At 38.1% G+C, this 24,311-nt stretch overlaps 1 protein-coding gene across 1 annotated transcript in view; it reads left to right on the forward strand.

The window, feature by feature from the left end:
• Positions 1 to 779: 779 nt before the first annotated feature.
• The window catches only part of FGL1 (fibrinogen like 1), a 37,815-nt gene continuing 14,283 nt past the window's right edge, over positions 780 to 24,311 (forward strand). Inside the window, exons 1-3 of the mRNA XM_057697933.1 lie at positions 780 to 882; positions 12,682 to 12,760; positions 14,902 to 15,082. Coding sequence (XP_057553916.1) covers positions 12,698 to 12,760; positions 14,902 to 15,082 — 244 coding nt within the window. The 5' untranslated portion in view covers positions 780 to 882; positions 12,682 to 12,697. The remainder of the gene's footprint in view (positions 883 to 12,681; positions 12,761 to 14,901; positions 15,083 to 24,311) is intronic.

Below are 24,311 nucleotides of genomic sequence, written 5' to 3' on the forward strand. Positions count from 1 at the left end.
TCCAGAAAACAACAAAGAACAGAGAACAGAGAGAAACCAACTTTTTACTGGAATCTGAGTTAATAAATAGGGGTCAAGATCAACAGCAAACAACAGTGTGAGTTACATCAGAATGAAAATAGAAATGATGAACCTGAGTTTCCAGTCTGAAACTGTTGTGCAATATGATTAATGGAGTTAACATCTTACACATTAGAAAATCCTCTACAGTTTAAAACAAAAGGAACAGCTGGTTCAGAGGATAATTGATGCTTACAGATAAATTTCACAATTTTGCACCTCAGGGAATATTTTTGCTATTCCTAAAGATCAAATAAACTGACTGTTTCATCTTGGCAATTATTAACTTGCCACGTTTTTTATAACTAAGAAAATTTTGGCTTCTCCCCATATTGTAGTTGAAATGACATTTTAATCCTTTATCTTTACAGGTAAAATTTTATTATTGTTAGTACTATAAAGCAAAGCTTCAACCAAACTTTGATTTTACTTAATCCTCAAGTGAGCATTACTGAAGTTAGTCAAAATACAAAAATTCTCTGGATGAGCACAATAGTAAGAGGTTAAAAAAATTAGAGATATATTTTTATAAGGATATATTATTGGATCTTTGGTAAAAATGCACACAAATAGGAGAAAAAAAGAAAAATATCAGAGTATTGGGATTTGTCCTTGAATCTCCCCTTTTAGTTTTCCTTCCAGTTAAACTGATTTCCTCATCTATTTGTTTCTGAACTAAAGCCAGAATCAACATTGTCCCTATTTCTAATCAAATAACAGAGAAGCAACTAAAATTGTGAATGCAGTTAGAGGAGCCTGGGAGGCAGAGTGGCTGGACCTCGCCTAAGCTGTGTCTCTGTCTCATTTCTGACTTTAGGCAAGGTATTTAACATCTCTGCACTTTTGACATAATTGTGATAATGTTAGTTGATTTCATAGGTATGATATTAAGCATAACTCAAGAAACAGCTGTTGGCTATTGAGAAAGGTCAGGTTGATTAGAGAGACAGCTGCTTCTGCCGCTTGGAAAAGAGATTTAGAATTACATCTCCTTTCCTTTCCTGGTACATTTTGAAAAAATTGGATGAGAATTTGATGTAAATAAAAAGATTTGCAGTTTTAATACACAAAATTGAAAATAAAATGGACCATGTTATAATTTCCACTTCAGAAGTAAAAACTTCAGAAATGTTCTTTATTTTTGTCTTTTGGGAATCAAACTTGCTTGGCTTTTTAAAGCTTTCATTGAGTATAAATTCTTGAGATGAATAACAAAGATACCGTTATATTCCGTTACCAGTAAAAGGGAAAAAATTAGGGGAAGATAACCCAAAAGGAGTCACTAAGTCTGTGTTTATGGGTAATTTTTTAATTGTCTTACATTAATATGTCTTACACATTACCATTTGTGAATGCTGACTTATTAAATATGCTTCCTCAATAACTTTTTAATTTCTTTTACCTTGTATCCTTTCATAATAGCTCACTTAAAACATACCACTTTTGAAATTTTACATGCTAGTAATGTACTTTTGTTTGATAATTGTGTTTTTAAAAGTTACATCAGCTATAGAACTTTTTAGTCCAAAACTTAATATTTTTGCATTTAAATTAATTTACTATAATCAATTAACTCAAAAATTTTATTGGAAAGAAATTGGACTTCACTTAGAACAATTTATATCAAGTGATACAGTACATCAAAGAATAGCCATTTGAAAACTATTTTAATTTTATAATAATTAAAACTTTTGAGATAGCCCAAAGCAAAAACATTGTAAAATAAATACAACTAATTGTATAGTGAGGAGTGAAGTAATCTAACTTCACCACAAGCCAGATTTGTATAATAGTAATGGTTTACTATGATGAATGATGGAGATCAGAATTTCAAAGCAAGTTTCTTATACCTAAACATTTCTTCAATATTATGAAAGATGGCTGGAATTATCAATGGGGACACTGGGGAATTTTAGAGGACTTAAGATATTCTCAGGAATTATTCTAAAGATGATCAAGTTAATGTAATGACTTTTAAAATATTTATAATTACATTTTGAAATGCCTTATTGTTTAACGATCTGCCAGACTAGGGGCTGCCTCCTTCCTCTGGGAAAGATCAAATTTGATTATTTTAATGGCAATGAATTGGAAATTTCAGCAGACCAAAAGAAACCTGCAAAGCTTTTCACTGCCCCTTTATTTTCTACCAAATCTAATGCACTGCAATCTATATATAATTTCCCAGCATCTCCCAGAGAACTTTTAACACATACTTTCACTTAAACAAGAGCCAGATTCAGATATAGATATAAGAACATCATTTTTTCATTGAAGTATAGTTAATTTACAATGGTGTGTTAGTTGCAAGTGTATAGCAAAGTGATTCAGTTATATTTATAGGTATATATAAGACAAGGACCTACCTAGGTCCTTGTTGTTTATTTTATATGTAGTAGTGTGTATATATTAATCCCAAGCTCCTAATTTGTCCCTGACCCTTTCCCCTTTGGTAACCATAAGTTTGTTTTCTATGTCTGTGAGTCAGTTTCTGTTTTGTAAATAAGTTCATTTTATCATTTTTTTTAGATTCCACAAATAAGTGATATCATATGATATTTGTCTTTCTCTTCTAATTTACTTCACTTAATATGATAATCTCAAGTTTATCCATGTTGCTGCAAATGGCATTATTTCATTCTTTTTATGGCTGAGTAATATTCCATTGTATATGTATGCCACATCTTCTTTATCCATTCATCAATGGACATTTAGGTTGATTTCTAACTATACTTCCATTTAAAAAAACAGAAACAAAAACAAAAAAAGAACATAGTATTCTAAGGCTCTGTTTTTGACCTGATTTATTTATTTCTGAAATAAAATACTTGACTCCACAAATATATGAGAGAATTTGATGAACCAAACAAAAATATAATAATTTCAACAGATAACATTAAAGCAAAGGGTGGAAGGCAAAAATTTTCATGACAGTTAATTCTTTTTTTTTTTTAATTTTATTGGCTGTGTTGGGTCTTCGTTGCTGCACACGGGCTTTCTCTAGTTGCGGCGAGCAGGGGCTACTCTTCCTTGTGGTGCACCGGTTTCTCATTGCGGTGGCCTCTCTTGTTGCAGAGCACGGGCTCCAGGCACATGGGCTTCAGTAGTTGGCGCACATGGGCCCAATAGTTGTGGCTCACGGGCTCTAGAGCACAGGCTCAATAGTTGTGGCACATGGCCTTAGTTGCTCCGCAGCATGTGGGATCTTCCTGGAGCAGGGATCGAACCCGTGTCCCCTGCATTGGCAGGCAGATTCTCAACCACTGAACCACCTAGGAAGTCCCATGACTGTTAATTCTTGACTCCTGAATATTTTATATGATAGCTGCTGGAAGTGGATTACAATGATTATGATCTAGTTGCTATCACATAAGAAAAATGAGATTATTTTTACTACTGGAAAAAAAAAGGAAAAAGCCCAATCAGTCATCCATTATTATGTTGATTCTTTTCAGTCAGAAAAACAATGTGAATCACATTCACAAATAAATGGTATTATATTATGTTTTGATACTAAGCTCCGAGGTTAATGTGAATTTACTTAGTAAAAGTCTATATTTTTTAAAAATTTTATTGGGGTATAGTTGATTTACAATGTGTTAGTTTCTGCTGTACAGTGAAGTGAATCTGCTGTATGTATACATATTTTTTGAATTTCCTTCCCATTTAGGTCTTTTTTGGATTTCCTTCCCATTTAGGTCACCAGAGAGCACTGAGTAGAGTTCCCTGTGCTATACAGCAGATTATCAATATTTTTCTATTTTATACATAGTAGTGTATATATGTCAATGCCAATCTCCCAATTCATCCCACCACCCCCTTCCCTGCCTTGGTGTCCATAGGTTTGTTCTCTACGTCTGTGTCTCTGTTTCTACTTTGCAAACAGGTTCATCTGTACCATTTTTCTAGATTCCACCTTATTATAGCATTAATATACAATATTTGTTTTTCTCTTTCTGTCTTACTTCACTCTGTATGACAGTCTCTGTGTCCATCCACATCTCTACCAATGACCCAATTTCATTTCTTTTTATGGTTGAGTGATATTCCATTGTATATATGTACCACATCTTCTTTATCTATTCATCTGTCAATGGACATTTAGGTTGCTTCCATATCCTGGCTATTGTAAATAGTGCCACAATGAACAGTGGGGTGCATGTGTCTTTTCAAATTATGGTTTTCTTAGGGTATATGCCCAGTAGTTGGATTGCTGGGTCATATGGTAGTTCTAGTTTTAGTTTTTAAGGAAACTTCATACTGTGCTCCACAGTGGCTGTATTATTTACATTCGCACCAGCAGTACAAGAGGTTTCCCTTTTCCTTACAGCCTCTCCAGAATTTATTGTTTGTAGATTTTTTGATGATGGCCATTCTCACCAGGGTGAGGTGATACCTGATTGTAGTTCTGATTTGCCTTTCTCTAATAATTAGTGACATTAAGCATCTTTTCATGAGCTTGATGGCCATCTGTACATCTTCTTTGGAGAAATGTCTATTTAGGTCTTCCACCCATTTTTTGATTTGGTTGTTCTTTTTTTTTTCTTTCTTATATTGAGCTGCATGAGCTGTTTGTGTATTTTGGAGATTAATCCCTTGTCAGTTGCTTCATTAGCAAACATTTTCTCCCATTCTGAGGCTTGTCTTTTCGTTTTGTTTATGGTTTCCTTAGCTGTGCAAAAACTTTTAAGTAGTTAGGCTAAATTTGATTATTTTTGTTTTTATTTTCATTTGTCTAGGAGGTGGGTCTATTTTATTTCTTTAGGCAAATGATTTTCCCTCTCTGAGCCTTATTTCCTCAAATGTTGGCAATGTTTGGCTGGATGATCTCACTTCCTTTAATTATATTTTGATCGTGTGTTCTAGCCTCATGGGAAAATACTTTCTACTTCTAAAATCTCTTATGTGTTTTTAAAAAAGATTTTCTTTTTTCCGTCTTTATTTTCTGCTTGCTTATAATAAAACAATTATTCTTGCTTCTTATTTTCTGTAACATTAAAAAACTATGATTATATATTTATGACTATGTACTTGATTACATGTTAAGAAACCTCTGTTATGTGGAGGGTTTTTTTTGTTTTGTTTTGTTTTACTTTTTGCTACTTGAACTTCATGGTAAATTTTTTAATTAAATAATAAATGATCGTAAGGATACAAATAAGATTTTCTTTTAAATAGCAGCATAGCTGTTGTAATTTTCCTCAAGAAATATATTTATTACCAACTGAAAACATGAGCCAAACTAATAATTTATTATGAGATAGCTATAATAATGTATTTAGCCCATTAAGAGCTAAATTTTAAATATTTTAGGTATTAAGTTTCCAGGTTTTTTTTTCCTTTGGGGGTTTTACAAATCCAAATATCTCTTTTAAAAATAACTCTTTTTAAGCTATCACACACTACAGTGTCATATTTGCAAATCAATAAAAACTTTATGAAAGACATAGTTTATTAAGTGTTCCTAGTTGTTACTGGGAGCGGGGAGATGATGGAGGGAATCTGATAGGGACATCTAATAAATTCAGCAGACAGACTTAATTTTGTCTCTAGTAAACAACTGTAAAATTGCAATAACAGATGCTGGAAAGTTCTAAAATTCTAGCTTAGGTTCACAAGTTTTCTTCTCATCCATCCAACAGATATTTTGTTGAGAACCTGTACTGGGTTAAATTGTGTCTCCCAAAGCGATATGTTCAATTCTAAATCTTGTTACTTGTGAGTGTAACCTTATTTGGAAATAGGGTCTTTGGAGATGTAATCAAATTACAGTATGCCATATTGGAGCCTTAATCCAATGACTGGTGTCCTTGTATTAAGAGAGAAATTTGTACACAGAGATACACAAAGGGAAGATAGCCATGTAAAGATGGAGGCAGAGAGTAGAGTTATGTTGACACAGGCCAAGGAATCCAAAAGGTTGCTGGCAAGCACCAGAAGCTAGAAGAGGCATGGAAGGATTGATTCTTCCTCAGAGCTTCCTGAAGGGTGCATGGCCATGCTGACACCTTGATTTCATATTTCTATCCTCCAGAATGTGAGACAATAAACTTCTTTTTTATTTAAAGCCACCCAGTTTATGGTAATATGTTGCTATTTTTAAATAATTTTATATAATGATAGTTAAAAACACTTAAAATCATGTTAGGGAATCACTCCCTGAAAATCCTCCACATAATGTAAATTAAATCATGTAGTTTTTAAATTTGACATTTAAAAATGTTTATCAAAATGTACATAGTTAAAGAAAATCAAATAATATAGAGAGGCTTATGATGAAAAGCAACGTCTCTGGGGTCATTCCTTCTACTCCATCCCCCTTCTCCGGAAATAATTTTTGTTGTTGTTGTTGTTTTTGTGTCTTTTTGAAGTGTAGTTGATTTACAATATTGTGTTAGTTTCAGGTTAATATTTCATTGTGTGTTTATATGTTCTTCTGTTCATCTATTCATCTGTCGATAGACATTTGGGTTGTTTCTACCTTTTGCCTATTGTGACTAATGTTGCCATAAACACTGGTGTACAACTATCTGTTCAAGTCCCTGCTTTCTGTTATATCTGCTTTTTCACAGTATGAAGATTTATTTTTTCTTTTTCTTTTTAAAATTAGCATTTTAAAATCAGAATTTTACATAGTATTGCAAAACGTTAACTGAGATAATGTGATAGTATTAAAGTCGAAGGATACTTGCCTTTTCTATTTTGAAAAAGGATAGATAACTCAGAAGTTGGTCAATGTAGCAGAAAACATTAACCTTGAAGATACTTATGATTCAAGTAGAAAAATTCTACATATAATTCATAAACAGGACAAATAGAGAGCTCTTCTTTCTATATAATCTTCGGAGAGCACTACTCACCATCTCAGCTCTTCTTAGGAAAGATCAGTTTTAAGTTTCCAATGAAATACTACTCAAAATTATTTACGTTTAATACAGACAACAGTAGATACATTGACAACCTATACATATTTTTTCCAATGTGATTTATGGAGTACGGACATTGAAAGTAACTGGATTATTTCTTTTTTGTTTTTCCTCATTTTTTTTTCTATCTTTCATTCTGATAGAGGAAAGCAGGCACATGTTTCAGAGATCTGTTGTATTTTATTAGGCCTTAATTGCATATAATTATGTTTGAATGAACAAGATTATACCACTGGTATAGCTAAATCTAAAGAAAATAAATCTTACTATAGCAGTGGTTGATTGCTATGCCTAATAGGAAAGGTAGAAATGTCTTCATTCCATATATACCTAAACTGTCATAATTGTAGTGAGAATTTATTCTTCTGCAGACTCTTTCTTTACAAATGGAGTCTTGACAGATGGACTGATGGTAATGACAGATCCTTTCAAGAACTCCCAGACAAAAGCAACATGAAACTACCCCCAGGATCGGGATGAAAATGTGTTTGTTTATAACATCAGATGTCTTGGATTAGGGTGTTCATTTCAACCTGAAATTTTGCAAAGTTTGTAGGTATGACCTCAACATGAACAAATGCAAAGTTTAGGAGACTATTGCACCATAAATGGATTCTGACTTTATCTTTCATTAAGAAAAAAGCTACCTAGATAAGTTTTTAATAGAATTCTAAGGTTATTTTATCAATTAGAAAATATTAATTGATAGCAAAGCTATTCATCTTCCTTTTCAATTTGTTCATACTTCTGTTTGCTTGCATTTCTTGTCACTTCACTTTTATCCCCCCTAAAAGCCCACAGAGGGGGGTCACTATTTTACACTGGAAAACATTTAAAATGCCATAATTAACTTAATTTTCTCTATATTTTAATATAAGCTAATATTTTAGTATAATTAAATATATTTAAAATAAGTTATATATATATAAGTATCTAGTATACATAGCACCTGGCATAAAGCAGGTACACAATACATGCTTGAATTTAAAGTAAAATCATTACTAGGGTAATAGAATAAAATATCAGTTTTCCTAAACTGTTGCTACAAACTTTATCATATGCATGTTTAAAAGGAAGACTTACTGAAAAAAAAAATGGGTCTATAAATGCTCACCGGAACTTTTCTGTAATGAACAATTGTATGTCTTCTTGTGTTTTATCTAATTTCTTTGCCCATTTAGCTGTGTAATTTCCTTGGCACTTCACCTCCTTCTGTATATTTTGTTTATTTTGTTTCCAATGTTGGATAAAAGGGTTAAATCATAACAAGTAAATTATATACTTTCATAGTAAATTAATTGCTATCATATGGATTTCTGCCAGGTGTTGTCCTATAGAACATTTGGTCTTTAAGTGTTTCTCCTTAGACCGGTAAGTAAATATGGACACAGAATGTAATTTAAAATAAATCTCCCTTCATACAGAAAAGAAATAAGCAAAGTATTGTACCTATACCTTTCCTGTATGCATAAAAGAAACTTGCCAACCGGTGGGCATAAAAGAAACTTGCCAACCGGTGGGCTTCTTTGGAGAATGATCAGGCTAGAACATAGCTCTTTTGTTGGAGAATCCCCCAATGTCAATTTCTGAAGATCTTTTCTATTTATTCCTCCAGAGAGGAATCCCATGATCTGATCCCTGGCCCAAAAAGTGATGGGATGAGTATAGAGCTGGCTGCCTGGCTGTCTAGCTGCCGGGATGGAAGTAACCTGGGGAGGGCTCATACCTGTAGAGCAATGTCTCTCCTCTGGCTTCCATTGTGCCTACGGTCATGCTACCTGGAGTCTCTCTGGTTCAACCTTAATGGAAAGTAAGCCTTTCATTTTCTGATGAGGTGGGAGAAGCCATATTCATCGGGATCTAAGGGTTTAGCCCTGGTGATGTCAGCCCATTACCTCCACCCTGCCTTCCAAGCTAGCTGGCACTTCCAACCCCACACCTGTCTGGGATACTGCAATGCAACCCAGCTTGCTTCTTGTGGTACTCACCGCTGCTGCTGCTTGCTATTCAGTTTTAGCAACTCTGCCAACTCCCCCATGTGCTTTTCTTTTATATAAATTTATTTGTTTATTTATTATTTTATTGTCTGTGTTTGGTCTTTTTTGCTGTGCCCGGGCTTTCTTTTTAGTTGTGGTGAGTGGGGGCTCTTCATTGTGGTGCACGGGCTCCTCATTGCCGTGGCTTCTCTTGTTGCGGAGCTCAGGCTCTAGGCGCGTGGGCTTCAGTAGTTGCAGCACATGGGCTCAATAGTTGTGGCTCACGGGCTCTAAAGCGCAGGCTCAATAGTTGTGGCACGTGGGCTTAGTTGTTCCGCAGCATGTGGGATCTTCCTGGAGCAGGGATCGAACCCATGTCCCCTGCATTGGCAGGTGGATTCTCAACTACTGCGCCACCTAGGAAGCCCCCCCATGTGCTTTTTATCATCTTGCTGACATTGCATTCCAAGTGTTTTCTCCTCTCCTTTTCTCTTCCACCTTGTCAATCCATGTCTTTTCCATTTTTCTTTACTCCTTTTCTAGTGGGGTTTTGTGAGAAAGAAAAAAAAAAATGTATGTGTTCCAAAGTCCCTAACTCCTTCTTAACACTTATTTCCAAAAATATACTTAGTCTGTCATACAGAGTGAAGTAAGTCAGAAACAGAAAGACAAATATTGTATGCTGACTCACATATACGGAATCTAAAAATGGTACTGATGAACTCAGTGACAAGAACAAGGATGCAGATGCAGAGAATGGACTGGAGAACTCGAGGTTTGGGGGTGGCGGGGGGTGAAGGGGAAGCTGAGACAAAGCGAGAGAGTAGCACAGACATATATAAACTACCAACTGTAAAATAGTCAGTGGGAAGTTGTTGTATAACAAAGGGAGCCCAACTCGAGGATGGAAGATGCCTCAGAGGACTGGGGCGGGGAGGGTGGGGGGGGCTCGTGGGGGGGGAGTCAAGGAAGGGAGGGAATACGGGGATATGTGTAAAAAAACAGATGATTGAACCTGGTGTACCCCCAAAAAAATAAAAAAAATTAAAAAAAAAATGCACTTATTTAAAAAAAAAAAAAAGAATGTTAAAAAAAAAAAGAAAAAAAAAGTTGGGTTGTAATCTAAGATATATAAGAAAAAGATCAGTATGAAATAAACAATCACTCCACAAAAAAAAAAAAAAAAAGATGATTGAACTTGGTGTACCCTCAAAAAAATAATAAATAAATTAAAAAAAATATATATATACTTAGCCCATTGTTTTCCTCTTGACAAGGATAAGCATAGGAGAAGAAGTATGTCACTGCAAACAGACTAGGTTTATGGTAAGGAAATCACATTTTTCCCTCTGAGAAAGATTTTCCCTCTTGGGGAGCTTTTTCTGCAGAGGCAATAACTAAACTTTTATTAGGGTCGCCATAATAAGTTAGATGCTAGGGATACAACAATTAGCAACGTGTGGCCTTTGCCTTTGAAAGTCCTATTCTAAACAAGATAGCAAGGACAAAGGGAAGCAGTTTGAGAGAGACATGTAAAAACCAACCAAATGATAATTCCATCACCTGGCACAGTGCCTAGAACATAGCAGGCAGGCAAACAATGTTTACTGAGTGAACGAATGCTATAATGGTCTGTAAACATAGTAGGAGATCACAGTGGAGGAAGTAATTAATTTTGTCTTGAGAGGTCATCTGGAAAAATTGTTTTTATATTTAATTACATATTTCAGGTATATTAAATTGAAATATAATACATGAAAACATATGTAATTACATTTATGTTGTCTTTAATTTCCATTTTAATATTTATTTTCATTTCTTCTCCCAAACATTGCCTTGGTGAGGCAGCTGTATTTTATTTTCCCACAGCTTGTGGCACAGTGCTGAGCAAATAGCTGATAATCAATAAATGCTTGCTGATGCCACGATTCTCTAGGACTGCTTCTGTTTAGTGCAGCTGTCTCCTCTGCTGCTAGGTTGACCTAATGTTCCTCTGCAGAAGCACATGACTTAGGAATAAATAAGTCACAGCCATGTTTAGGAGTGAGAGTGGTGTTCACTGGAGAAGGCCAAGTAGCGGGGCCTCTATACCTCTGTGCTGCCTGTGTCCTATATATAACAGGCATATATGTATATAGAAAGGAAGGGCATGCAGAATACAGGTTGGGGGTCACCTGCCTTCAAGGTGGAAAACGCTCTGCTCAATTGCTGGGTCTTCAGTGACTTAACCTCTCTAATCTATCTATTTGTATGTTGAGGACAACAGTTGCCTTATGGAGTTACTTGAGGGTTAAATAAGATGCTTATAAAATGCATAGCCTAACATAGTGCTAGGTATGTAATAAAAACAAAAAATAGCCAGAAGGAAAACTGTGTGAAGTAAAATTATATGGTTTTATTTACAAGACTCTTTATTACTCTCTGTGATGCACAAATTTCAGGTTTAAAAAATTCACATTATATTCTGCAATGCTTCCCAAGATGGCTATACATGCTATTTGTCCCTGAATTTAAGTAGTGCCCCTGTCATTCTGTAACTTTTTTTTTTTTTTTTTGGTCCCATAAGGACTGAGAACTACCTACTTTGTTAGCATAGACTGAAAACAATTGTCTATTAAGTCCCTAAATCCTTGCCTCTCAAACTTTGCCGAACATTGGAATCAGCTGGGAGTCTTTTAAAAATTCCAAGACCTGACTGCCACCCGTAGACATTTGATTCAATTCCTGGACATGGAAATATTTTTAAAGCTCCCCAAGTGATCCCCATGGGTAGCAAAGTTTAGGGACCACTTTTTAAATTACATAAAATTGAGAAAGAGATACATGAAAAGGATGTAGTGGTCCTAGGTTTTATAAGAATAAAAATAGGCTGACAAATAATTCAGTTGACCAGCTCTTTTGTTTCTAGCAAAAACCATAGGTATATATTTATTTGAAGATTATGCAGATATTTCTGTCCTTCTAGGCTCCTTAGCTTCTAGAATTTATTAAAAGCCACCACTGGCAGCGCACAGAAGTTATTTTGAGGATGAGCAAAATTTTTCACCAAGACTCATGACTTCAAGATTGACTTTTAAAAAAATCTCAAGAAGTGGTAAAGTTAAATTTCCTCTACAATTTTAAAGAGAGCTTAAAGTTTTATATTATCTTGGCAGCTACCTATGCATTAAGACATTAAAAACAATGCACATCACCTCCTATTTGTTGTAACCTTTTCTTTCTTCTTTTTTGTCAAAATAAAAAGCCTTCCACATACAAAATGAGGGACTATTCATTTAGCACGTATCATATGCCAGGGCGTCTGAAAATATTACATCAAAATGTCCACAGTCCTATGAGGTAAGAATTATGATGTCCATCTTACAGATCAGGGGCATTTTATAGTAAGTTGCCTAAGGTCACACAACTAGGAATTGACTGAGCCAAAATATGGAACTACGTCTTTGTGCTTAGAGCTCCTGTGCCTTTTCCACACTTCTGAGAGCCAGAGTCCCTCTATTTTTGCTGTGGAATTGGTTCAGTTCTACACAAGGTAACAGTGGGTATCCTTCTGCGGGGGGAAGCCTGGGAAAGTCCAGGAGAATTTCCTTGGCAATTCTTAGATTAGACACGGCTGGGAACTGTGTCTGACCTCCTGGATCATGTTGAGTCAAGCCAGCATTGGACTCATGAAAAATTCACAATAAATTAAGTTTATGAAATTCTTTTTGTTCTTGCAGTTCTTTCAGTGGGAAAATGGTGCTGGTGATCAGTTTCATCCTTGTCACCGCTACTCTGGTAATGGGCAGGGAAAGCTGGGTAAGCTCATTACAAAAACTATTGTTTTAAATGCCTACTTTGATCTGAATTTTAATTTGCAGAAAGTTTACAGTAACTTGTCACTGAAAAAACTTAACTAAGGGGGAAAAATGAAAAAGCATGTGCCACATGTAGGTACTTATTAAGTGCTTAAAAATTTTTTTTCAAGTAAAAATCAGTATTCACACTAAGTAAAATCTTTTTTATTTACTGGGGTTATTTGGGTGGTTACAAAATATTAAAAATTTTAAACTATCCTTTCAAATTGACCTTGAGGTTTCCAATATTGGACACTGCCAGTGTAAACTAAACAGATTATTTGAAAGTAATTGGAATGAACTTGTGCTTCTCTCCATTCACCAGTAAAAAGGAGAAAACACTCATTTACTCAAAGTTCTGGGCGAAAGAAAATGCCTAAGTTTTAAATAAGCTTACTAACACTGTATATGTAGTCACATAAAAATTAAACCTCTTTGCCACGTAATCCTTTAGTTATTTTTAAATTTTATAGTCCACTATATTTAACAATATCACAACCAATTTCCCACTATTAGAAAGCAACACAGGATTCCAGATGCCATAAAATGTCTTTGCTGTTCATTTTTTAGACAGGTACAACTCAGGGGGCTAAGCAAATAACTCAATCAGAGAGATAAATCAAAGAGTGGTGAAGAGAGAGTACAAAAATAAGAAATAGTCTTAGAGAAACAGCAGGGAGAGATTCAGTGACTTGGGCCTGGAGATGGGAGGGAGGAGTCCTCTACTATCATTTCTCCATTCTCTTGCTATATGACTTTCAATTTTGAGGCCGAATTTCTATATTTATATTATAGTCCTTCATAGGAAGACAGTGTACCTCTTTCCTTTGCCCCTAATAGAATATCTAATCATGCTGTCCAGACTGCCTAGCAAAGTGCCCAGAACACAGTAGGTCCTCATATTTATGGAATAAATACAAGGTAGCACATAAACATAGAAAGAGGAGGTTATGCAAATTTAAATTGGGAAATATATCTGACTGTATTCAAATGCCTGTTTTAGGAAATAATGTACGTAAAAGTGGTATAAGGCACTTACTCATTAAAATCTGTAATTTCTCACCAGACATTTACGCTTATCACAGGAGATCGTGACATGAACTGCAAATAGGGTTGTCAAAGTAAAAATGGGAAAATAGCAAAAATTTGTCTTTTGTCCTTTTTCTTCACTATCCCCTAGTAACCCTCCCAGTGTTGAGTACTTAAGGGTCTTTATTGCAGCTTCTTGGTCTCAGAAGCTCTTCCCAGGAGACCCACCTCTGCAACTCCCCTTCCCAGCTCACCACATTTGCTTTATCTCTGGAGAAATCTGCTCAGTCAGATGCCACTTTAGAAGGAAACTGATAAACTCTTTGACGTGCAATATTCTTGGGCTATTTGCCTTTTTTAAAAAAGTAAATGATTTAACAAAGACTCTGGCTTCTCCATCCCATTTTGAAGTAACTGAAGTAAAAACAATAAGCAAGCAAAAGATTAAAGTGACTCCAGTAGAATTTCCAGAAACAGGTAAATGTGTAAGATACTCAGGGATATGAGGGTCTAAAATAGCATCCCTTATAAAGGTGACCATGTGTCATCAGTTCATGAGCATTCAATATATTTTTAAAACATATTAATACGAAAAGGTCATTCAAAAGACGTTTATTTTAGAGACGGACACACTAGTCATGCGTAATGATGCCGTAAAGCACTTTCCTGTTAAGAAAGCACTCAGGCGGTGACATGCAGAGTTTGAGACCAGGGACCTTTAATTGGATAGGAATCCGGACTGCTCTTAACCGCTGAGAATTTGGGGGCAAGTTTCCTCAAGGATGAGCCCAATCCTACCTCATGGAATGGTTATGAGCATCAGATGAGACAACCACTCCACAGCTCTTAGCACAGTCATTCAGCGTATTTTCTATCATTTTTTTAGTTCAAGCAATTTGCCGTAAGCTATAATTTCTTATTCTCCAAATAACAAACTATTAAAACTTCCAAACCACTTTTCTGGTTAGAATACTATTCTGAAATGGGAGTTGGGGACAAATTTGAATCATTCATTTATCCAATTTATTCGGAGCATTTATTTTCCATAAGAATGAGATGTGCATTACTTTGCAGGCTCTTGAGAACTGCCTCCAAGAGCAGGCGCGGCTCAGAGCCCAGGTATACCTGCTTGAAACCCGGGTCAAACAGCAGCAGGTCAAGATCACACAGCTTCTGCATGAAAATGAAGTCCAGTTCCTTGATAAAGGAGAGGAAAATAGTGTCATTGACCTTGGAGGCAAGAGGCAATATGCAGGTCAGAATCTGTTTTTCTTACATGTTTCAATAACTTACATCATACACCTGTGTGCAGTGGTGGTGCTAGTAACTTGATCACTTCAGGTTTTGCTAAAGAGCTTTCCCTACTGCAGTAACAAGTAACATGAAGCATTATACCATGTTGAAACGTCTTCTACCGAATTTTACCCTTTTCTATTATCTCTGCAAGGGACATTTAATAGCAATGCCAAATATCTGAACGTTTCAATAGTTTAATAAGAGATCATGACAATAGATTCTTTACATATCAGTGGGTAAATGGCAGATTATACTTGTGAAATTTTACAGTGTTTTATTTGTGTACTGTATCTTGTTTCATTTATACAATTTTCCCTTCTGAAATCCTGATGTGCCTTAGGATAGTAAATAAGGTGATAGAATAAAAGGGCAGATCAGGACAAAGAATTAGAATTATTTAGAAAAATAAATAATTTTCCTATTATTTATGTTTTTTGTGTATATTTTACAGTTTGGTCATTTTCCCTTTGATTAGGCCAGTTTTCCCCTCAGAAACTAAATGATCTTGTTGCAGAAAAAAAACTGATCCCACGAGAAACCAAGCACAACACTCAGAGAGTTGGAGAACTCAGGTTTATTGAGCCGGCAGACCCAGACGAGCTAATGCTCCAAAATTCTGGGGCCCCGTTTCAGGGGAGTCTTCTCCTTATATAGGTTAAAACATACAGCTATAATTGGTACAAACTGATTGGCTACAAATTACTATAGGTCAGGGGCAGTTACAGAGCGCGGGAGTTGCCAGGGGTTACACACATAGTAGGGGGTCCTAACAGGAACTTGTAGGAGCCGGACATTCCATTCCTATCAGGACTAAGGTCACAATTTGCATTCTCACATTGGTTGCAGGTTGAAGTTAATGGTCACTTAACAAGTCTATGTGCAAAAGGTCTCAAACAAAGGCTTGGGGTGGGTGCCTGAGAACAAGACAGTCTTCCCTTATCTGATCACTCTTAGTAATTCATTTTACTGTTTAACTGAGAGTGGCGAGCAGGCCTTTGCAAGATAGAGGAGAGGAAGTTTCAATTTCCTCATCAGTCTTAAACTTAACATATTGCCCTTATCACTGTACATATGCTTATTCCCGAGAGAAGACTACTCACCTGATTTCCTCCAGGCAACTTAAAATAAACAAATAATAGTTGTCACACATAAGGAGAATGACGTCTGGAATGCTTTGTTCATATATGTCTACTGGACTGCCATGATGTATTACAATTTCTCTGTTCATGAGTCTGCTTAGTCAATTAACTGGATACTTTATAAGGTCTGGGACAATGTTCAATGTACTCTTTCCTCCTTATTTCCTATCAGAGTCCTTGGAACATGGTAGAGCCTCATATATATGAATGAAAGCACAGTAGTATGTAGAGGTAGGAATAGCAAGATGAGCAACTATAAATTGGGAAATATATCTGACTGTAATTGAGAAACTGTAGAGGCTAATGATATGCTAAGCTGATGAGAATAAAAATATCTTTATTTTGTGTTTCTGAATATACTCATCAGTGTTAGATGTGAGTTGTGAGACTCTTAGAACCTAGGCTTCAATAAAATGCTCCCTTTTTCTCTCTTTACTGAGATCCTAATCTCTCTTTGCTCAGACTCTTTGCCCTGGGTTCCTGACTCTGTTGTCCAGCAACTTGATGCTTTGCCCTTGATCCTTGGAGTCCAACTGCTTTCCCCCCTTTAGGGAACAGGAGGCCAGAGCCACTGTCCTGCAGTAGTGGGACTGGATACAGAGCTAGAATGGTCCATGCTCTGGAGCATGGAACAAAGAGGAACCAAGGACTGCTTGGGTAAAAATGGGCTTGAGAAACAAGGGACGGTCTGAAGCCATCATGGGGGCAGCAACCAGGACCTGGAACCTAAGTGGAGAGTTACTGGGAAGATTAGGCAAGACAGTGAAAGAAGGATTAGGAAAGTGATCCAACAGGAAGCAGAAACAGTAGCGATCCCTTGAGCAGAAACAGTAGAGATCCCTTGAAGACAGTGATTCTCACCCATGGGTACTCATGAGAATCATCTGGTGACCTTTTAAAATGCTGATGGCCTGTCACAGTTTCAGGGACACTGGCAAAAGACAAGAGGCTCCAGGGTCAGAGACATGAGCTTCATGTTGGCACCAATGTGTGCAGCCTGCTAATACTAAGGGAGCAATATGGGATAATGCAGGTGGAAAATGTGCAGGCAGTGGGCTAGGTCACAGCTGAGGAAATCTGAACTTAGAAAACCTCAGTCTTTTGTAACAGGTTACAAGCAAATCTGCCCAGCCTTTACACCCCAGAGGAAGATGTTATCATTATTACAGTGGACAGCTAACAAACCTGCCATTTGCTCTGGGGTAGTCACTATCTCTATCTGCCCAAAGCTGCTCGCTATACAAACATCCTTGAAAAAAAGAGTCCAGAACATAAGCTCTTCTGAAAAATGTGCAGAAATGCAAGTGACCCATGGGAAACTCTGCAAACAATGTCTAGGCTCCAATCCAGGCCAATTAAATGATCATCCCTACAGGGTTGAAAAGAATTTGTGTGCTTTCCCTGTTGGGTGTGGATGAGATCGTTCAGGACCAGAACCAGATCAGGTTTCTCACCAGATTGCTTCCCACAGGCTGAAAAAGTCCGAGGTTCCCTGAGGTCACATAGTAGAGGCTTTATTTCTTTTCAGGTAGGAGGTAGGGTCCTGTGCCACTTTGGTACTCTTTTTAATTGGGTGTTTGGGACCTAGTTGTAATGTGTTCAGGTATCTGCCCGGGAGGCTTCAGGTATCTATCCTGAGATTACAGAAAACGTCAGTAAGATACAGATTAAAGGGTAAGATCTCACTGGCTTAATCTGGTCAGTCCTTGTGGATGACAGGATTGATTCACAGAGAAGTATGTAACCAGAATGGTCAAAAGGACATTTGATTGATCTGTCTTATGGGCTGAATTGTGTGCCCCCAAAATACATATGTTGAAGCCTTAACCCCCAGTACCTATGAATGTGACTATATTTGGAAATAGGGCCTTTAAAGAAGTGATTCAGTTAAAATGAGGCCATTAGGATGGGCCCTAATTCAATCTGACTGGTATCCTTATAAGACGAGGAAATTTGGACACACAGAGAGACACCAGGGCTGTGGGTGCACAGAGGGAAGACCATGTGAGAACACAGCAAGAAGGCAGCCATCTGTCAGCCAAGGATAGAGGGTTCAGAGAAAACCAAACCCACTGACACCTTAGTCTTGGACTTGCCCCAGATCTGCGAGAAAACAAGTTTCTATTATTTAAGTGACCCAATTTGTTATGGCAGCCCTAGCAAGCTAATATACCTTATATTACATTAGATATTAACTTCTGGCTTGGGAAGGTAGTACTTTTATAAAGAAAAGTTACTAGAAGTGTCCTTTAGTCAGGGCTCATCAGGGCTCAGGGGCAACTGGTGACCGCTGTGTCATGGAGGGTATTTTAAAAGTCCTTCCGGGAGATCTGTAGTTCGCTCAGAACATGACTGACCTGTGGGGTGTCGGCGAGGTCAGAGATGTAAGGGGCTGAGAGCCACGACTGCTCTGGAATGGCTTGTTCCTGGTGGAGGAGTGAAGCAAATTTGGAGTAAACTCATCAGTGGTGAGACGGGTAGGTGAGTTAGCAGGTGATATCGTGAGGTAGCTTCCGAGGCTATCCACTCCATTTGATCATCCTTCTGGATAAGGAGGGAGTGGACAGGCAGATTTTAACATTGCTTCCTAAATCTAGGAGACATGTTACGTGTCATGTGTCTTTAAATGCCCAGTGGGGGATTATCTTGTCGATGAACATATGGTCAGTGACTGGTACACGAGGAAGCCCTTTCAAGGAATAAAATGTGCTGTCTTCGAAAAAGTGTCTACCATCATCAAGATAATGTACTTTCCAGGAGATGTTGCTCAATGAAAGATGTAATCTAGTATGTTCCTCCCATAGGAGCACTTGGGGATCAACAGAGGAGGCTGGAAGAACACCACAGCCAACAGGGCAGGGGAGGGTGTCTTCCTGGGCAGGGCCTGGGGTGTGCATGTCTTAGGCTCCTTGCCACAAAGTAGTAAATCAGACCTGCCATCCACAAGGTTTCTCATCTCCTTCTACGAAGCACAGGATGGGGAGAAATGAGGTAGCCATTCTGAGATATGCTGCTAGATTTAAAGAGACATTACATTTACTAATTCTAAACATTAAAAAGAGATGGATATTGGACCTCTTCCAAATCTATCACAAAAGATCTGCCTGTGATCTAAAATCATTCCATTCTAGTGCCTGATCAAAAGCTGCATCCACCAGAAGTAGCAGCCAACTGCCCAAGTCTGCCCCATCCACTGCCCAAGTCTGTGGTCAGCTAGTGGCCATATTATAACAGACCGGGCTATCAAGCATTGGCGTAATTCTTCTAGGGAGCCCAGTTCAATCTGGAGCCTCGGGCTGTCTAGCCAGAGGCAAAGTAGCAATAACATCTGTGCTTCCCCTGCTAAGTGTGAAAACAGGCATGTTCCGACATAACCGACTCTAAAGAAGAAAGTCTGGAAGGATTTCTGTTGCCAGTGAATTTTCCTAGAGGAACAGCAGATGCTCTTACAGAAACAAAGTAGTTTACACACCAACTCTGGGCTCCATCACGATGGCCTGGATCTGCCCTCTGTGGATGTCCCTGCCCTTAGTCACCCAAATACATATAACAGTCTTTTAAAGCAAGGTTAAGTCTTGCCTATTGTTTGGAGAATGGATTGCAGCACTACTAGCAGCGGTCTTCAGGCAATTTACTTAACTTCTCTATGCCTCAATTTTCTCAGTTGTAAAATGGGGATAATCACAGTATCTAATTTAAAGAATGGTGAGAATTAAATGAGTAAATACATGTAAAGCAATGAGAACTGTGCCTGGCACACAGTAAGTACTCATAAATATAGCTATCATTACATTATGTTTCAAAGATAAATTGTTACATAGTAAACTAGGTACGAAACTAGTAGAGATCCTGACAAAAATGAACAGTTTATATCTATATCTATTGTATCTATTTCTTGCCCACCCTGATATCCTTGGGGAGAATGGATATAAAGTCTTTGCCATTTAAATTTGACATAACTTCCAGCATGACCTTGAATTTGCTGCTGTCACCCTCAGTCCCAGTTGTTTTCTCTCCTGTAGTACCCCACGTCAGAAGAGGGGTCAAGGCTGGGGCAGAGAAGTCAGAGAAAGCAGCTATCAAAACCCCCTGGTGCATAATTGAAGCTAGGGAAAAGAGAAAAGTGGGGTGGTACAAGAAGAGGAGAGAGAAGAGATTGTAAGTGTGAAGGAGAGTCTTTGATTCCCAGGATGACTGCCTCTAAACCACAGGGGCTCAAAGTGGAATGATAGAGCTAAAAGTGTGTTTGGTGTTGGAGGGGATTGCCCAGCAGAGAGATCGCTTGTATTAGGAGTGTGCTGTCTTTGTGGAGGCTGCACAGGTGTGGGATCAGAAGTGTATGGCGGAGCTAGAATTTTGACATAATCTGTTTTCATGCTTCTCTTTTGCTTGTTACAATCTAGGTACGGTAACTTATTGCAATTTCTCAACAGCACTCTGCTCTCCTGAGGCTTTGGAACTTTACATTAGCCCTTTTCTCTATCTTCTCTGCTCAAATCATGTCCCCTGGGCTGACTCCTACTATTCATCCTTCAGATCCCAGTTTAGCCCTTCTGGAAACTTCCTGACCCTCAAGACTAAATTAGGCACCACTTCCATGTACTCCAAAAGCACCCTTTACTTTTCTGTCTTAGCAGTTATCATGGAATATTGTCACTGCATGCTTAATCATCTCTCTCCTGCTAAACTGTCTAGGTGCTGGGATCCTTAGCACCTAACATGATGATTGGCATATTGTAAATGTTCTATATATATTTAAAAAATTTAATTTGTGGAACAAATCAGATGGAAAAAAAGTAAGGGCAGACACTTCAAATGTACTCAGGGAGTGAAACAAGATAGCTATTTGAATAACAACTTGAGAAGAAGGTAATAGGTTGGTTCTTTAAATGATGAGCGTAGGAGAGAAAAGATGGCGGCGAAGTAGAGAGACGTGGAGTGCATCCCTCTCCACAGATGCATTGGGAATGCACGGAAGGACGCAGTCATTCCCACAGAGAACCAGCTGAACAGCAGCAGATGGCCTCGGACACCAGAAAGGACTGCGAGGAGCCCGACATAGCCGGTAGGGAGGCATCTACGAAGGCTCAAAGAGGGTGAAGCGGCGGAGCTGTGGCAGACGGGAGGGCGTGAGAAACATACGGAGGGTCCGCAGTGCAGCTCAGCGTTCCCGGACCGAGACATCGATCCGCGGCTGAACGGAGGGTCCAGGAGCGGGAGCGTGGGAACCGGAGAGCTGGTTCAGGGGGAGAAACATTGTTGCCGGTAGGGTGACGGACCGAGAGGACAGGAGGGAGGAGGTCCGCGGAGAGGAGTGCCCGTCCCTGAGAGCTGCCCGGCCATGATGGCAGCTGGAGGCTGCAGGCTCCCGGGCGGGGGGGAGGAGCCGCGCGCGTAGCCTCTCCCTCTCTTTCGGCGCCTCTGCAACAGGCAGTGGAGAGACGCCCCGTGGGCCACCTAAGGCGCTCAGGGATAACAAGCACTCTCAGGCACTCGGGCGGGGCTAGATTAAAACCCCTTGCAACGCCAGCAGCAGGGAGGCTGCTGAGAGGAAAAAACAACAACAACAACAACAGCAACAACAAAAAAAACCCCGAGAGAGGCCCAACTCTAAGACTTTCTGTGTACGCCTGAGCCACCAGCGCCCTCTGCAACAGGCACCTCCAAGCCCGACTGAAACAACAGTGCACCACTGCTCACTCACTCCCAGGAGAAGGAGCCACTATTGTACCCTCTCCCTCCCCACACACCGACGCTTACAGACGAACAATAAAGGAACCTCTGCTGGTCACAGAATAACGCAAAAAAAACCCAAGGCAAGGAGAAGGACACTTACAGCTGAGACGCTAAGGAAACAGAAATAGTAGTATCAATACCTATTGAACTGATCCATTCTGGGATCAGTTTTGGATTTTTTTTTTTTCTCTTTTTCTCTCTCTCTCTTTTTTTTTTCTTTATTAAATATGATCTTAGCCCTAAGGGATCTACAAGTTTTATAACATAATTTTTTAATGATATTTTTTATTCTTTTTTTTTTTTTTTGCCTTTTTATATACTTCTATATCTAGCTAAGTTTTTGGTAATACGGACAATATATCTCTCATACTTTCCTTTTATCCCTATCTTTTATACATTTCTATTCCTTTCTTTTTATTTGCATATTTCCAACCACATTACGCTCTTCTGTTCCCCTTTCTTCCAGCCATTTTATTTTATCTTAACATACTTATAAGCAACACTGTCGGTCTGCTCAGACTCCTTGCTCTATTCTCCAGATGACGCACTGCCTTGGTATTTAATATTAGGCCTTTGTCTTTATCTTAGTTCTTAGTACAGTTGTCTAATTACATTCTGAAAATCTCCATTCTCTCTGGTGGTACTCTGGCTTTTTTCTATATTTGATCCTAGCTTACAAAATCTCCCTGGATTAATGTTTGTATGTGTAGGGTGTTATTTGTTTGTTTGTTTGCTTTTGCTTTTGTCTCTGATTTGTTCTGTTTCAGTTGTCAATTTTTGTTGGGTTTCTCTTTGAATATCTGATAGCACACTGGGGTTCTGTCAGGTCTTTCTAGAGCCTTATGTCCTAACGGATTCAGTAATTGTGTGTCTTATACATGTATGTGTTTCCTAGACTTAATATTCGTTTAATCCAATACTTGGACATTAGTCTGAGGCTTGGACAGTCTTCTATAAACACCTCTATCACCAGGACAAGCAACCCCAAAAGTTTGGACAACCATGAGGAAACAAAGAAACACCATGCAGGCAAAGGAGCAGGAAAAAAACCCACAAGACCAAATAAATGAGGAGGAAATAGGAAAAATGCCTGAAAAAGAATTCAGAGTAATGATAGTAAAAATGATACAAAATCTCGATAACAAAATAAAGTACAAGAAACAGTTCATAAGAACTCAGAAAAACAAACAGCAATGGATAACAAAATAACTGAAATTAAAAATACTCTAGATGCTATAACCAGCAGAATGACTGAGGCAGAAGAACGAATAAGTGAGTTGGAAGATAGAATGGGGGAAATAACTGCCACAGAGCAGGAAAAAGAAAAAAGAATAAAAAGAATAGAAGACAGCCTCAGAGACCTCAGTGATAACATGAAGCGTACCAACATTCGAATTATAGGCATCCCAGAAGAAGAAGAAAACAAGAAAGGGTCTGAGAAAATATTTGAAGAGGTTCTAGTGGAAAACTTCCCCAACATGGGAAAGGAAATAATTAACCAAGTCCAAGAAGCGCAGAGAGTCCCATACAGAATAAATGATGAGCGTATAGATATGTGATTCCAAAAGTAGGATCTCAAGGGCAAGGAACTGATCAATGAAGGAGAAGAAGTACCAGGGAATTCTCTGGCCGTCCAGTGGTTAGGACTTGGTGCTTTCACTGCTTGGGGAGCTAAGTCTGACCCCTGCTTGGGGAACTAAGATGCCGCAAGCTGCACAGTACAGCTAAAAAAAAAGAATAAAAAAAAAAAGGACCATTACTCCAAAAACCAAACCAAGCTCAAGACCCACGCTATCTATTTAAACAATCTAAGTGGGCTCTCAACACAGATTCAAGTGTCAGATAATGGCAGGAAGCAAGCATTTGCGGGTTTGTTACAGGGACTGTGCAACCAGTCCTGGGAAGGCTGAAGTTTAAGCACTAAAACTCTGATCCTTGCATTGAGAGTGCTGGGAGCAGAACTTAGGAAACAAGAGATCACCAAGGAGTAAGGCAAGAAATCAGTTACTAGGAAATCAAAATATCAAGGACAGAGCAAGACTGACTGTATAAGTAGGAGTTATGTAGAAGAGTCATATGGACAGGATCTAGACAAACTGTTATAGTGTGTGTGTGTGTGTGTGTGTGTGTGTGTGTCTGTGTTATAAATTATAATACATATAATGATAAGAGAGATAATAGACATTCTAGAATACTGTTTCTGGGTGTAACAGCTAAAAATTCCACAGTCAGTAGATCTGTGTTTAATATTCTTCATAGATGATGCAAGCATGAAGGAAGAGAAAGAGTAATAAACTATGAATTCTAAATCCA

Source organism: Hippopotamus amphibius, chromosome 10 (assembly GCF_030028045.1).
Source record: "Hippopotamus amphibius kiboko isolate mHipAmp2 chromosome 10, mHipAmp2.hap2, whole genome shotgun sequence".
NCBI lineage: Eukaryota > Metazoa > Chordata > Mammalia > Artiodactyla > Hippopotamidae > Hippopotamus > Hippopotamus amphibius.